At 40.4% G+C, this 16,925-nt stretch overlaps 2 protein-coding genes across 6 annotated transcripts in view; one reads left to right on the top strand and one right to left on the bottom strand.

Moving 5' to 3' along the window:
• Positions 1–2: 2 nt before the first annotated feature.
• Positions 3–3,909, top strand: LOC135494735 (uncharacterized protein CXorf58-like). 2 transcript variants are annotated; one of them, XM_064782991.1, is made up of 9 exons: positions 3–106; positions 376–564; positions 659–758; positions 1,247–1,341; positions 1,594–1,705; positions 1,875–2,082; positions 2,402–2,555; positions 2,941–3,088; positions 3,470–3,909. In XM_064782991.1, exons 2-9 carry the CDS (start codon positions 395–397, stop codon positions 3,662–3,664), a joined length of 1,182 nt encoding a protein of 393 aa, XP_064639061.1. In that variant the 5' UTR covers positions 3–106; positions 376–394; the 3' UTR covers positions 3,665–3,909. The 2 variants fall into 2 exon arrangements, with proteins under 2 accessions (XP_064639061.1, XP_064639062.1); XM_064782992.1 differs by lacking the exons at positions 3–106; positions 376–564; positions 659–758 and adding an exon at positions 793–901 and having other exon boundaries at positions 3,470–3,908.
• Positions 3,910–5,156: 1,247 nt separating this feature from the next.
• LOC135494981 (transcriptional coactivator YAP1-like) overlaps positions 5,157–16,925 on the bottom strand; it is a 35,977-nt gene continuing 24,208 nt past the window's right edge. For 2 of the 4 annotated variants that reach the window (XM_064783358.1, XM_064783362.1), the window contains exons 4-7: positions 15,732–15,921; positions 15,119–15,202; positions 13,997–14,130; positions 5,157–13,677 (exon numbers count right to left, since the gene is read on the bottom strand). In XM_064783358.1, coding sequence (XP_064639428.1) covers positions 13,594–13,677; positions 13,997–14,130; positions 15,119–15,202; positions 15,732–15,921 — 492 coding nt within the window. In that variant the 3' untranslated portion in view covers positions 5,157–13,593. The remainder of the gene's footprint in view (positions 13,678–13,996; positions 14,131–15,118; positions 15,203–15,731; positions 15,922–16,925) is intronic. The other 2 variants (XM_064783361.1, XM_064783359.1) reach the window with 2 other exon arrangements.

The following is a 16,925-nucleotide window of genomic DNA, read 5'->3' as shown; positions in this document are numbered from 1 at the left end:
GTTTTCACTGGATACAGGAAGCAGGTGCCCGTTTTGCCGAAATAAAATCGATTATTGAAGCGTGAAAGAAATCTTGATGCTTGTTTGATGAGTTTCACTTGATCAGGTACATTGAGTAGAATTCAAAAACATCCGATATATGTTAATCTAACTCATAGTTTTCTCAAAAACATTGAAAATAATGACCAAAACTTCACAATTTGTTTTGATTGGAAATACTAAAGCAACCCAAACCATGTCCTCTGTCACCTTTCTTTTGATAAATCCTTCCTTTCGGCTGCTGTGACATTGGGAACTAACTGTCGTGTTTTATTGTGCATCATTTATCAGAAGTATCCTAATTTGTACTATCTATAAAATTGCTTCTTCTTTCAGTGAGGGTGCCGTCATCACGATGGCGGACGAACATAAATCGGCATCGGCAGAACATAGCAGAACATCGATCAATGTGACGATACCAAAACAGCCATCGCAGCCGCCGAGTGAAGATCCCTCTCCGCGAATAAACTATGGTGAAGCCAGTGGAAGTGGTAGCACTAAAAGTCCAATTCTTTCAGACAGAGAGTAAGTTGAACTTCACCATCTTCACGTGATCTTCCAGTTGATACAAAAGATATCTTCACTGTTTATCAATTTTGTTTGTCATTTTGAATTTCAGCGTGAGTCGAATAATAGCAGCTCGGATGATCGAACGATGCTGGATGTCATACAGAGATAAACAGATGTTCAAACTGCTGAAGCATGCTGTTTGTGCAGCAGTAAGTATGAAAAGGAAAAATCAGAAATCTAGGTATAAGTCGGCGTGAGTCGAATAATAGCAGCTCGGATGATCGAACAATGCTGGATGTCATACAGAGATAAACAGATGTTCAAACTGCTGAAGCATGCTGTTTGTGCAGCAGTAAGTATGAAAAGGAAAAATCAGAAATCTAGGTATGAGTCAGTCAGTATTATTTGAGGACCAAGCTTCTTGTTTCCATAGGTGTAAAAATTCAGCAATTCCTTTACAATTCTTTTCAAATGTCAATGTCTCACTGGATGACATTTGAAGTGTTTGGGTGCAGTAATGCCATAGGCATAATGGTTAATATTTTGTGTTCACTTTAGCTAGGACTCTCCCACTGTCTACTGCATGAATGTGTGATTTGTTTCTGCGTCATGTTACTGGCCAAATGCAAGCCTAAATGGTGTTACTGTTAGTTCCTCCTCTGATACAAGTAGTAATCATCCAGTGTTACCTTTCCAGGAACACTCACTCACTTACGAAATCCTACGGAAAGTAGCGCCAAGAGAAGCAGAATTCTTCAAGGACCCGAGCTGTAAGATCAGAGTAAGATTCAGGTAAGCAGTCAAGCTAAGATCCCTGAACAGAAAGTAGTCACCAAATTGGTGAGTTGTGACCAATTTGGTCGATACCACAGCGTTTGAATCGAAGTGGTCTTGATGAACTGTCCTGTTGAAATATATCAACTTATCAGAACTTGTTACAAACTTCATTAATCATTATGAGCTATCAATAGTCATTGTCATCTCAGCACAAAGTGCCCCATTCTCAATTCCAATGATATCATATTCATTTTCTCGGACTCTCAGGTTTGGTGGATATGAATTCCCTCCGGAAATCTATTTCAAGATCTACTCGCACACAGATGGCAAGGGGATAACATATATTAGTGGAAAACGGGTTATAAAGGCAGGGACAGAGGTGAGTACACTTTCAAAAGAAAAGCTGGCAAAGTATTTCAATGTGTTGTCACTTTGACTAGTTGTCTTAAGTTCACCATGTAAAAACCTGTTGAAGATTTCTTGGGTTACAAAGTTTTATGAATTTGTGAATATTTTGGTTTCATGGGTTCGATCTGATACTTTTTCAGGCTGCAAGGGATGCGTGCGACCTCATGGGCCATCGGAAGTTCCTAGATCAGGTCATTCAAGATACTATACACCATGAACAGTTCAAAGTGACGGACGAAATAGACGTCACGACGATGAAAGATTATATGCAGTACTTGAGCCATTTAGATGAGACCCCAGCTGAAATGGGTGGAAGGGATAACACGTGGAGGAAATTGACATTAGGAGGTATGATATCAACAGCTTTTGCAGCCAGATCCCTGCATGTTTTACCCAGAATGATCAATGACATTTTAGGAGAGTGTGGTTGCATAGTTTTGTTTCAGAATGTCAGACTCCTGACTGAGATGTTTATTGTTATGGGTTCAAACCCCTTCGGTCTAAGGTTCGTCCGGTGAGATTTAAGGCTTAGGGGGACGTAGTGATGCTCCTTATCATCCCCAGATGACTCTAGGATGACATAGCACTTTGAGCAATGATCTGGAAGAGCACTCTATAAGAAATCGCACTTCCACGCTTCTAAATAAGTCTCATTGTATCATTTCAGTCTTGCCAAGAACTACCATATTCTATGATTTAGTGGACTATGCGTACAGCAAACGATTAACACCTAGGTTGAAAAGAGAGATTCCACATTTGGCTGCTCGGCCGGTTACTCAGGAAGTACAACACGAACACATCAGAATCATATCTCGGTTAAGGTGAGGTTGTTTTCTTCAATGTGTTTAGTAGGTAAAAATAAGTACACTATATGTGACCCGCCATGACAAAACAGGTCGCATGTCGCTCTGAGCTTGACAGGTTGAGACAGACTGGTTGTTCATTTCACCATTGTCTGCCTTTTGTAAAATCGGAGCATATCAATTTCTTCTATTATGTCCTGGTGTCATTTTAGGCTCATCTTCTGTGCGACATGCGACTCATTTTGTCGTGGTGGGTCACATATGACACAGGGAAGAAGATAAGTATGCCATGTTGGTGGGGCCTGGGATAAGAGTCTATAATATGGACCTGAAATTTTGCGCTATTCACATGATGAACAACTCTACATTCGGATGATGAACTTTCCTATCTCATTTTCTTTAGATCTCCAATACAAATGGACGTGCCACTGCCGACTCCCAAATCAAAATCCGGGGGGAGTCGGTTGAGTCAGACTTCTAGTCGGAGATCAAAACAAGCGAGGATGAAAGCCATGAAGATGAGGAAGATGTACGGTCTGGAGAAAGATGAGGTTAGTTTCTGATTGGGGAGATCAGCTGCGTAACAGCCTGTTTTCACTCAAGCGTCAGGTGGAGGGAGTAATGCAGTTAAAAGGGGGGGATTACCGGGAATGGGAATTTGAACCCGCGACCTCGGAGGTGACAGGCACAGGTTTTCCATTGCATGACTCTGACAGCTGTTGTCTTTGAGAAAGGAGGAGGAGGAGTCATTTTTCACAAGTTGCTCTGTGCTACAGAGTACAAGGCAAGCTCGGGCCTGTTGAGTTGATTGGATCAGCTCGGGATACAGACCACTGATTTAGTCTCTGATTATGGTGAACAATTTTATGTTCAGTTTTATAATGTCTCATCCCTGGGTGACAAAATTTGAAACTCTGAACCTCTCATTGCAGAACACGCCAGCGCCACCGGGAACAAGGGAAGTGACGTTTCTCACTGACGCCGACGACAAAATTGACGAGTATGATTTCGGTGGGAGTGATGAGGATTGGGAAGAGGAGGAAGCAAAAGAACTGTATCAATGGGCTCAGAAGTTACAATATGATGATGTCATTGCGACACCCCGATTACCTACGAGCAATAATTGAACGTCTATCAAAATAAAAGTGAGGAGAAACAAATGAAGTGAAGTTCTTTGTTGGACTCGGTGTTGAAACTGGATATGGAATATTTTTAAGACACTGGGTGTGGGATGGGAGGGGGAGGGGAGGTGTGATTCATTGGATACCTCATGATGTGATGTGACATGCTACCGATGCCGTCCAACGCGTTATGCGTAACAATATCTGTATATAGAAATGTAAATATGTGAATAAGTAAATTATTCTTAATAAAATAGATCATTCACATATTTCTGACGTTGTTCATTTTGCCTGGATGTCCCCGAGAAGAGGCTCAGGATTACTTACTTATTTATGGCTCTTCAACCCTTGTGAAACCAAAGGCCAAAACACAGTCTTTCCAAGTCGTCCGCTGCCATCTCCCAAGTAAAGCCCATCTCCTTTTGCTGCCTTTGGTCCAGAAGATTCTGCAGCTGCGGCCAGAGGCATCCATTGACTCCCAGCATTGCTTCTGAAACATAAAAACACCGGCCTGACATTGCTGCTGTAGATATTCACCTTTGTCGATGCAGATAGCTTGTTAAGAACTCCCTGCATTGTTCCCTAATGCTGGACAATAAGAGTAACACCGACTTGACATTGCTGCAGTTTCATCTTGGTCATCGCAGATAGTTTGGCAACGGCTCCCTGCGTGGTTCCCCAATCTCTGCACCATAAACACAGACTGACATTACTGTTGCAGAGAGCTTCACCTTGGTCTTCAATGAGAAAAGAGAAGATCTCAGTATTCAAGAGTATTGAGAGGAAATTTCCACTCGGTAATGACCAAGCACCGTCTTGCTTAGAAGTGGCAACTGACAAAGCTTTATACCTTTGCAGAGGGAGGCAGAGCCAGAGGCACATAAGCCACTAATCTCACTGGCATGGACTGGGCCTTTAGGTTTCTGGGAATTGATCGGATATTCTGGACTCGCACCGAGTCGACCCACCAGCCTAGACTGGTGCCGAGGAATAGGGACTCACCTTGTCATTGATGTGAACTTGTAGCGTTGTTTTCGTAGTCTCCATTTCATCATGTTCCCTGGTACAACCAATGGGAATGTCCACTAAACCAAAAAGGTTCATTTTGTGTGTGGTGTGTCACAAACACACTGTTAACTGCACCAGCGGCAGCGTCCAGTCTATAGATAGGCTACTTTAAAGCTTACCAAATCAAGACCACTAAAATTGAGGCTAGGTGGATTACATCATAGCCAAGAGAGACATGGCCAATTCCAAGAAATTTGAAAACATGTTGAACCAGGTCAATGGGCATCAATGGATGTGACGTCACACTGGTCTCGAGTGATTTGCAGGACAACAACGCTCTCAGTCTGAACTGTTGATGTCATCATATGCATGTTGGTAGATGTTCTACCAAAGGTTATACAGGTCAACCACCCATCATATTTGGGTTCCATCCAATCATGACGATAAAACAAGAAATAAAGAAACAACATGAACACCAACTAACAATATACAGAAGTTTAACCTTTTTATTGTTTTGAATTCGTCAGAGTTAAATCACATTATTACAATTGCAAAATTAAAAATTCAAATTCTGTTGATTTTCGTGGTGTATAAAAGTCATATACTGAAAGATAATGATACAAAGAGAATGAATAAACAGTCTACATAATGAGAATATGTACATGAGTGATGGTATAATGAACAGGTCACATGATCTGCGGACAAGATGGCCACTGACACTTTGCCAGGAATTCATCATCGGCTGCTCTGAGGTCATTCAAAGCGCAACTTGGTTTTAAATGACTCTGTCCCGGGCCGGGCTTCAATAACTTTGAGATATCGCCAAGCTAGACTTAGAATGTTTTGACGGTTAATTGCTGTTTTGAACAACCAAGCCTTCAGGCAAAGCTGACTTAAAACAAACATGAGACGGCAGCACATTCCTGGCAACCAAGTTACTGACCAGCGCTGTTTTATGAATCATTATGACAAGATGGGTAAAAGGTTGACGAGACGTACTATGGCCGATCCAAGAAGGAAATCGCGTCGACAGAAAAGAACCGAAGTCATTCAAATGTTTTCCCATGTGTTTTTTGTTTCATTGTTGTGACAGAGCAGAGGTCATTCAAAACGACACGTCCGGACTTGTCCGATAGGTTTCTCATTTTTTCTCTCATTGAAGAAACTAGTGACCACTTTTTTAGACATTTTCCCATGCATTTTTGGAGTCATTGTTGTGACAGAACAGAAAAGAAAGTTTAATGGCCTCACATATAAAATAGTAAAAAATTGTGACCTTCACCAAGAAACCCGAAATCTGAATGTAAGACAAGTGAAACCAGGCAATAATAAACTTTCAAAGTTTTGCATAATGTTTTCAAACACTGAAGAAGAAATGTTTCTTTCTGCATCAAAAATGTCAAAGACGATATTGTTTTTTTCCTTCTTGGGTCCGCAGTTCAAACGGCATTCTGGGACGTACGATGGAGCCATTTTCTCCGAACCAAACTACTACTGAGTACTAGTATGAACTATTCAACTGCAGACATTAACCCTTTCAGTGCAATGCCATACAATATTATCATATATCGAAAGTCAGCATAGGTCAAATAGTGACAGCCTTATACAAGCATTGCCTTGGGTTTTTGTTCCCATTCATTTCCAATCAACAAATTTCCTCAAATATTCCGGACAGTGCAAACTCGCAATGTGAAACGGCCCTTACGACGGCAATACTGAATATTTGAATCTTCAATCTTTTAGCACTGAAAGGGTCAAATAATTCATTCTTCTTCTTAACAAACACTGACAAATTACTACTAGTAAAGCAGCACTAACAGTACAAGTCCAGATCAATGTTATTAATTAAAACCCGATTGTGGTTGGTGTCCGACGCAGACCGAAAAACAAGATTAAGATCTTGTGCACCAATGTTCAACCAGAAACTAGAAGCATTCATAATGTATGCTGCCCGATATATGGTATCATCATTGCATTCATAGATTACTGATGACCAATATTATCAGTTAAGTTTCTACCAAATGACATTGGCACACCAGATCATTCAAGTTCAGCACACACAGGCAACTTAAAGGGAGTCTACAGGCAGCGGCAAAGTAGGCCATATCAAGTCACATGAAGTTGCCAAAAGGGGTCTCTCCCGTCTCACAGCATATCTGAACTATATACGCTTGTACAAGGAATATATCTTATGCTGAATCAAACTCGACTCAGCCCTAATTGTGCATATTAGTCACCTGAAGATGACCAATTTGACTCCCTAGCTACTGCCTATAGTTCCCCTTTAAAGCAAAATGACTGAAGATTTCCTTGGTCTCAATAGTCAGTTTATCGCTTCTGACTAATCAGCGATGGCAAATTCTAATCACTATGACAGTCACTTTCAATTTACTTGCTTGATTTTGTCACCTGCGTACGCCACGTTGTATAATGAGCACAACTCGTTTGGAAGACTATGACATATAAACTGGATGGTATTGATTGATTTGATTGGACAGATTACACTTCCGGCCGCCAGGGTCGCGGAATGACACTTTCATAATGCTGGCTGATCGTCTGCTACCTTGAAGAAATCTAAAAATAGCGAAAAAAAATTATTCTAAATTGAATAATGCATTGAGTTTTGTTGGGCAAAATGTATTGTAAAATCATGTACATTTTTTCTCATAATTTTGTTGATCATTGCAGTTTTGCTCAATGCATTTTAGTTCAAAATGTTTGTCTCTAAATGATTCTCAAACTTAACCAAAAATTCATTTGTCGATGGACACGAGTAATCAAATTGCAATGTAGAGTTCTTCAAGAAGCACATATCAGCGCTGGCAGGAGATACCTTTCTAACAATACTAACTTTAAAATATTGAATATGATAAGAATAACAAACTCTACATTTAGAACAAGAGATTTTGTTCAGGTTCATTCATTACACAATAGGCAATATAATGGTGCATATTGACAAAGTAACTGCAGTGGCTGGAGGATGACAAACTCAAGTTCTAAGGACAATTTTTTTATGTGACAGATGATAATATTGCAACTTCTATCTCCTATGGAAAGACCAAAGTCATTTCGAACTTTCCAAAAGATTTTATGACAGTTTGAGTTTTGTGGGGTCTTCAGAGTCACAGGCACTGAGATAAGCCAGTCACCGAGTCACAGGCAGCTCCCAACCACTGCAGCCTCATATAAAATTGCATAGATGACAATTACAGGCTACACTAAGTTTATACCATCACTACCAATAGGTGTCACTTTGAGCACCTGGTCAAATACCATCAAAGCTATCGGACGTTAACACGGCGGCAGCGCCCACTGGGGGCGAATACCTGTACTAATACTGAATATGTCGCAGAAGAAGATACAAACCAAAGGCAAAATACACACGCTGTACAAAATGCTATTTCACCTCATGTTTGCCAGCTTTTAAAGTGATCTTATCAGGGCATTCTGGCTGTGACCCGCTAGACCAGTCACCACAGAATCTTCCAGCGCACACAAGTTGGCTTATCACGTGTTTCCATCCCAGCAGGAAAGGAAAACATGGTATACAGTGGGAAGCCGCCCAAGATTTTGAGAATGATTTTGCATGCCGTGATAAGATCACTTTAACCCCTGCACTAACATACAGTTAAGTTCTCTGTCCAGCTGGTCAGAGGCAAAAGAGAGGTGAAACACAGCTGATAGGCTCAGTAGCTCTTGCAGTGGTATTTAAAGCCTCCCCAATTCCCCCAGTACAAGTGTAATCAACGAATCTATAAAATACTTGTGATCTAGCAAATTATTGACAGACAACTTTATCTACATTAAGAAGGTGCAAACCTTAGAATATTTGTGACTACAGTTTTCATTAATTAGCATGCAAATAAGTGGTAATTTATGAAAAGTTATGCAATTAATTCAGGTCTTTGGATGAATAAATTCTATTACTGCTCTATCAGGATTTTACACAAATAAGGGAAATCTAGAATCGGTTCTTTGTGTCAAATTTGAGAGAGTCTACACTTCCATCCATATATCCCAGGATGCAGTTGGTTGCCATGGCAACTGGCCGACAAATCACTAGCAGATGAACAAATACAGAAAAGTGAAGACAGAGAACCTATTTTCTGGGAACTACAAGTTAGCCATTCAGAACAAGCTCCAAGAGACATTTTGTTAAATTGGTTGCTAACTGACAAAGATCACTATGGCAACCAAGGTTACTGTGGCAACCAAGCAATTACCCTAGTAACCAATCATTTCTCTTAGCAACCATGTACTAATTGGCAAATTTGTTGTTTAGTTTACAGATTGAGAGGTACAGAAAAAGAGATCGCTGCAGGCTCCCCTATGCAATATTTCAACCAGTAACCAACTTCACCCATAGTGAGCTGGATGCAGATGAACATTATGATGCAGTTGCCTTTATAAAATGATCCTGCTCAGCTAAGGTGAAGAAGGCTCCAATAGACACAGCACAAAAATATCGACCAAAGACATTCAAAATTTCTAGTCATACAAATTTAACCTCCTGCAGCACAGTGCAGCAAAAATATCTGTACCATAAAATTTCATCAACAGGAAATTAACATTATCAAATAGCATTTCTCAGCCAATGAAATTCATTGTTATTACACCATTATCTACAATCTTACAGTACAAAGAATTTGATTGGCTTGCAGAAATTACAACACTACTGATCGACATATCTATTCTAGGATACAAAGACAAATGGTACAGTGAAAAGATGCTCTTGCGAAAAGAGGGGTCACTGATGTCGTGACCTTGGGTAGAAGGTCAAGGTGATGACCTTGGTTTAAAGGTCACGACCTCTGAGCTGGATCAATGGAGAGAATTTAACCCTTTAGTAGTGGCAAAAACTTGGATGCAAATTTCTACAGTCAGAATTGTAGAAGGAAGCAGTTTCATGCTTATCTGCAATCTGACTATTGACATTCACGTCCATTCCAGCCACTGAACCCCAATAATGTAAGATGCATCATTAAGTACAATATCCGTTTTAATTCTTGCTTCAACAAGTTACAAGTTAACAAAGTAAACAAATTTTCGTGAATTTGTTCAGCCCAGGTTCGCAATAGACATATGAAACCATGTTGCATAGATGTTATGATTCAATCACAGAAAGGGTACACCTGTGAATTTTTCGGACGCTAATTTCTCAGTCACACTGTGCCACCTGGTGGGGTCCCAGCTAATCATGGCGACAGTGTCTAGAGTGCGAAAAATACACCACTTCGAAAGCAAAACTTGCGCTTAGCCAAAAAATCGCGCACCGAAGTTTTGAGAACAGCAATTTTGTTATTGCGTTCCGCACTTAACAGGGTTGCATTGCATTTCACATCAAACTAGGAAAAATGCAACAGAAATAAACTCTGATGCATTTTCTGCAAACGTTTATTTAAATTTGCAAACAAATAATGGATTTGTTCGCTCCACGACAGGAGCGCTGAATTATGCATTGGCAAAAAACAAAATATAATAACCATCGCAAAGATGTATGAGAAGCATGCACGTTTAACATAATTAACATGCTGACCTTTGAACTGAACTCGTACATTCCATACACCGTATAAACTAGTACTGTAGCGACTGAGGGTGACACCCACCGGCAACTGATGGAACTGATGCATTTTGAAAATAGTTCTTCGAGCTTGGTGATGGTGAACCAGGAATACACATCACCCTGAAAATATTTCTTACTCCAACACAAAATTCATTTTTTTTCAAGTGTGCTTCTCGAAGTACAATGATTTGACAAAAAGTCTGGAATATTTTTTAATAATAGTTACATTATTCTAGGTCTTTGGATTGTTCTTTTCTTAACAACTGGTGCCAGTGCTTCCAAGATCTCAGAAATACGCCAGAGGTTCAACTTCAGCCACTTAAGTCATATACTTCTAACCATTTATATAAAGAACAACCAAAAACAGTCTCGCACAATCTCTAACTTTATGTACTTGAAAATTAACGGTATAAAATATAGCTCAACATGCATTCTTATTCGTGACACAATTATCACTTTTTTTGTTTTTGTGGAATGAATTTAACATAACGCGCAACTGCGGAGGTAGTCAGACTTATATGTTCCATGTTACATTAAAATGGCGGATGGAGGTTTTGCGTTATTTGACATCGGACAGAAAAAGAAACTAAAGAGGGCGCTGTCACATAACTTCAAGACCAATTCTCAACCATATTGCGTTTTCATGAAAATTCAAGTATAGCTGCCTTTTTTGACAATAGTTCATGAATAAACAAGTTTTAAAGCAAGCAAATTATTCAATTAAAGCAAATGTATCTTTGAAATTAACCATAAATAGCATAGTGCAGTGTCTCAGTTTTTTTCAACTCAGGAACTGCCACTGTATATGATATTGTGGCCTGGTTTGTTCACACCGCGGGTGGGGCAGGTTGAAAGTTATAAACATCGTTAATTTAAGCTGAGAAGAAAAATGGCACATAACTAGACAGATAAAACATGAGAAAGAAAGGCCTAATTCTCTTTTTGTGATAAAGTGACAGCGCCAAACGAAAAATGTCTCGAGGAGACAGAAAGAAAGCGTCCTATCCTTCACCCCTTGATTGCCAACTTAGACTCTTCCAAACCTTGATTCAGAAGAGACAAAGAAATGAACAGAGGGGTGAAGGGTGAGTAAATAACACAAATTGAAATTTATAACCATGGTAACAAGGACATGATGAGCAGAAGACTAACAAAAAGCGATTTTTTCCACAGAACACGTAGACGATGGTTGAAAGCCAAAATAACAAACAGAACTCTCGCTTTTAAATGTGGCCAGTCAACCTTAGCTGGATGGGTGACACTCTCCATCGAAGCGTAACGCCAAAACCAAAATTTGTTATTGATACTGCATATTTCTTGCAAATCTATGTAAATGTGGTGATTTTTAAAATCGAGTTAAAACTGTTTCGGATTTTTACTTCACATCTTTACATATATTTGAAACATAAAGACCAAAGGATTCACACCGTATGTTCTAGCAACAGGTAATCAAGACAAAACGACACACTTGAAAATTGCGTCCTCATATTTTCACACCAAATCCCTTTAAAGTTGTCCCACCCACGTTTTGAAAGGTCGACTGGCCAGGATAAACCGTCTGCTACCTCTAAGAACAGTAATAATCCATTATTGTGATATGTCATATACAATCTACACACCAAACTGTGTGGCAATCTAACAATAACAAAACAAACAGCGCGCACTTTGGCTAAGCTAGGTCAAGCGGCCAACAAAAAGCTCACAGATGATGACAAATTACGCTTTTGCCCCAAAGAGAAACAGTGAAATCACTTCCAATTTGTCATTTTCAACGTTCCTGATAAACTTTGTATCTTTGAACATTACTGATGGGCTCTACCTCACCAAAAGATGTCAGCACTGAAAATTGTATCTGTTTTCTCTTTGAGCCCTGTGGCCTGTCACAACCCGAAGTCAATTCGGGTGGCTTCACCAGATGACATGGCGATGTCCTCATTCTGTGAGTTTTCCATTCGCTCCGATAAAATATTCCATAGAAAGAGCGGAATATAGTGTTGTATATCGTCATACATAGGGGTACTGATTCGATTATACAAAAATTTTACGTTTGGTCGAAAGCAAACCAAATATAGCATAATTTGCAAGAATAATTGGTACATAACAAAATCACGACAGCATGCAGTACAGGATAATGTACATTGCATGCAGTGTTGTAGTGTTTCACTCTTCACCTTAACTAGAACTCTGTCTGATAAGGATCCGAGTGAAATATACCGTGGTTTGTGATTGAATATTATCGTTTAAATTGTCTCCGAACGAAATGCAGCTAATCATAACAAGTAAAACACTCAGGTTTTTAGAACTGGAAATTCGTAAACAAACTTTACATATAAATACAGCGTTCTCCGTGAGGCATTTTAGCAGGGCGTACCAAGTTAAAGAAATGACTCCATTGTCCCTTGGGTTTGCTCATATCCACAACAACACGCCTAGCGGAACACCCAGAATTCGCCTTGTAATTTCTATATTTGTAATTCTGTTATCATAAGATGCATGTTGCTGCGGTTCCCAATCAGGACCAATTATGACCACCAAATTGAAAAGTCAAAGTGTATTGGAAAACATCTTCTTTGAGTGGCCATTTTGCTTCTAGGCAACAGTATTAACCAACAGTGGTTTATAGACCCAGAATTGTACCAGTTTTCATCTCAAAATATTCATTTTATTTTTCGCCCGGCAAAAATGATCAGCGGAGAACACTGAAGCGATGAATGAAATCAAAGAACCTTACAAACATATGATGCAACTACTCGGCAAATCGTACACAACTTCTAAGAATTACGGTTAAGTTTCCTTAAAAATATAGACCATTTTTTGTGTATAAGTGTTATATATATATTTTTATGGAATTTTTTCCTGTGATCAAAATTTTATATTGTGAAATTCCCTGATACGCTCCCATTTTGGTTTTTTTGTGCATTTATTTAAATGTTTTTACTTATCATTTTGTACATAATAAACCATACATACGCAGTGTAAATGTATGTATGCATTATATACATTAGACACACGGACAAAACCAGTGCCTCGACAACAGACGTCGCAACTCTGCTCTCTTCGCCGACAGGAGTCTCGACAATCGGGCAACGCCCTCTATAGTCAATATGAAGAAACTCCTTATCTTATAGTAAAATCTTAAAAAAATAAAACAGTTCGAGTCAAAATTCTTGCCTATAAAAATCCCTCATTTTATGATTATATACATGTAAGAACTTAAAAAGTACGCTGTCGTCATTTAAAACGTCGCATTCTTTTCGCTTTGCGTACTTCTTTTCAAATCACGTGGAATGATTTTCGAGCCTCGAAGAGATGGCCTTGGATACTCATTTTCGTATGCTGCGAGTTGGTGAGGGGTGGCGCCCCCTCACAGCCAGGTAAGGAGACTCTCCATCTTGTTACTACTGAGCACGCTCTCGACGTCGTTAAGCAGTTCGTTGCTTATGTCCTCCTGCAAAAAAGATGGAACAATTTGAGAACAAAAAAAAAAAAAAATCTGTTCAATTTAAAATTTTTACCATTTGCAGTTTTCAACTCAACCAAACAGGCACACGCCACAGTAAAACGCAATGAAATTTATCAATTTTCAAGTGCTTGATGATTTTAGTTCTTGAGCTCAAGTGAACGCTGTAGGCCTACGAGCTGCTCTTTGATACCCCAGAGTGCGTTATAGTCTAGACTCAAGAGGAATAATCCCAAAGTGGCAGCCAACCGTAGTGACACGAAACACACCCAGAAGAAACGACTTTGGGCCAGGAATTTCTGTTTACCTGCAAACTTGGCACGAGGTCATCACTGTCCATGTTGGGAGCATCATGCTCCCCAATACTTGTGATGTCCATGCTAGTTGTACCCTGCAGTTCCATATTGAAGTCAGAATTGGGCTGATTCTGCATTTTGTGTCCTGTAACGAAAATCAAGAAATTAGTCGTGAAATGTACAACCCTTACTTCAAAGTAGGACTAATCGGGGCTTAAAAGCAATTATAAGCCGCTTGTTTGGTCTAAATAATGCATACAATTGATATTTAGAAGTTAGGATTGATGCATGCTCTTTTTGGTATTGGCCTGTAGTCTCCTTTTTTTAGAGGCAATCTTTTTTTTCAATATTGGGATGTTTTCTTTTTACGTCTATGTATCTCATCAGCACCTGCAGCAACCCACAGATGCCAATTCCAGCAGATGCAAAACTTGGCAAATGTTGAATCATGGCGAAACCTTTTTACGGGAGGAAGGATGTTTCCATTCAGGACTATTGCATGGATCAGCAAGCGAAGTAACCCCACAGATGCCCATTACAGCAGATGCACACGCAGCAGAGGTTGCCTGACCTAACCAAACATACGTATGAATCACTGCCCCACGCTGCCGACAGCCTCTGCTATCCGTCCGATTCGGTTGTTTGGTAACGGATACGCAAGCCTGTTATCTCTAAATCTACTGCAATGTATATCTTCACTACCACTTTCTCAGCAAAAAGCTCATCCATTTGATGAATCAGACAATTTATGTGGATATCCAGCCAGAAATCTGATAGTATGATACAATGAACGAGTGGGCCTACCTTCTCCAAGTGAATGAACATTGGATTCATGCATGAACAGACCCTAGGCGGGCCGTATACAACTTTTTGGTCCGGAGGGGGGGGCAGAACACAACTTTTTTGTCCCAAAAGGGCCCAAATCTGCATAGAAACCATATTTTTCGACGTTGCTGGGTGGCAGTTGCCTCCCCCCCTCCCGCTGAAACACGGCTTTGCCATTGAACTGACCCAGCGGTCATGGCATTGTCTGGAATGGCTTTTTGGCCAAACACTGACACTTGCGAGACCGAGAGGGAGTGTAAACATCTGACCTCACTTGCCCAATTGGCTGTTCCCTTGTGCAAACTTACCCCCATCTTGTGATTCCATTTCGTCAACGTTACTCAGGAAATCTTCAGGAGTTCTAGGTAGGCTATAGCTGGTCCCCATACCACCTGAAACAGGCCCAGAGAGCACGATAATGAATAGCTCTTAATCTCCCAAAGTTTCAATTGTTGCTCAAATCGAGCTGTTTTTTCAATTTGAAGATACTGAGCTCTGAATGAGTGGCAGAGAGGTCGTATATTCAACACATGGATGGATCAGCCCGGTTTCATCATTGTGTCCTTGGGCATGGCGCTTCACCCTCGTTGCTCCTCTCCACCAAGGAGTAAATGGGTACCAGGCTTGCCTGCGATAGACCAGTATCCTATTCAGGGAGAGCAATACTCCTAGTCACTTAATGCTTCCGAAACCAGGATAAGCTCGGACCACATGAGACGTTTACGACTCCGGCAATAACCCAGCCAACTTGAGCAATTTTTGTTGCATGTGATTAAAATTGCTCGTTTGTGGGCCCCATAGATGGCACTACTTGAGAAAACTGCCCGCCAAAATAATACTTTGGAAATATCAAAAACGTTGGTAGTGCACAAGGCACTGAAAATCCAACTAGAAAAAATTTGAAAAAAATTGCGGATTTACCGTGTGGTTGCTCACCTAAGCCACTATCTGCACTTTCCTGCCTTGTGTGAAAGTCGGTGGTGCCGCCTTGTCCAAGGAATGGATCCACTCCACTCGTGACGGATTGCATCTCCGAGCTCGGTGTCGAAACGGGCGTGTTCATATTCTCCTCCTGAATCGTGGAGGTACAGAGAAGCATCTCCTGGAAAACATGTTGGCACAGTTCTGGTATTAATCGCCGAAACAGACCATAAATAGAGGGTATGGAGATGGGGGATAGGTGGTGGAACAAGAGGGGGGGGGGGGGGTCTCTGAATCAAAGATTCAGTAAAAGGATTTGATTTGCAAATTAGGAAAATTTAAAAAGAAGCATGCCCTGACTTGATTTAGTTAGCAACGTGTTGGTCGAGGGTGCACCTCAATCATCGGCATGAGCAGCTGAAAAACGACTTTTAACGAAGTTTAGCGTTGGCCGGGCTGCAAGAGAAAATTAACTTGATTAAGCACAGCCCGAGTAGAGTTCTCCGATGAAGGCAAAAACTTGCAGCCATCAGTTGCCTGCAACAAAAAAGATGTAAAATTCAAGAAAATAGTTGTTGAAGAACAACTGCCATGATCAATAATAAAACAAGTTCGAAAACAAGTACACTTTTTACAACACGCTGTAAATACAAATTGCGTTATTTTTGGTACATCGAGACATTTATGACTAACTTCTATTGGCTTTTTACTATTTTTTCTGCCAACTGCATCGAGCAACTGCTCTGTGCGCATCTTCGGTCAGGCCCTGACTCACCGCAGATCAAGTTACTGGAGTCTGCCAGAGAAATGTTAATAGAACAACAACAGAAATACGCAAATGATTTCCCCACTAATCTCATCATGCTAGTGCAAAAGATAATTGGCAAAACTGCTTTTTTTTGGTAATCATGTACCAACTGCATTATCAAGGGTTTTAAGACCAGTCTTTTCTTGCTATGGGCCTGCCACTAAGCTGAATTCCCAACCAGCTCACCAGTTTGTTCAGTTGACACAGTTTCACGACAGTGTCAGTCGACACTTTGATGAGCACATGAACAAATTCTCACATTATGAATTTCAATCATAAACAAGAGGCCCAAGGGCCAGTCGCTCAGCTGAAATCCCAACAACACATAGGAAAACCAAGGCTCATGGGAACATTTCTCTGGAGGATTTTGCTGTCCAGTCAGGCCA

This window comes from Lineus longissimus, chromosome 10, assembly GCF_910592395.1.
Source record: "Lineus longissimus chromosome 10, tnLinLong1.2, whole genome shotgun sequence".
Classification (NCBI taxonomy): Eukaryota; Metazoa; Nemertea; class Pilidiophora; order Heteronemertea; family Lineidae; genus Lineus; species Lineus longissimus.
The sequence above is the reverse complement of the archived record's forward strand: the minus strand, read 5'-3'. Positions and strand labels throughout refer to the sequence as shown.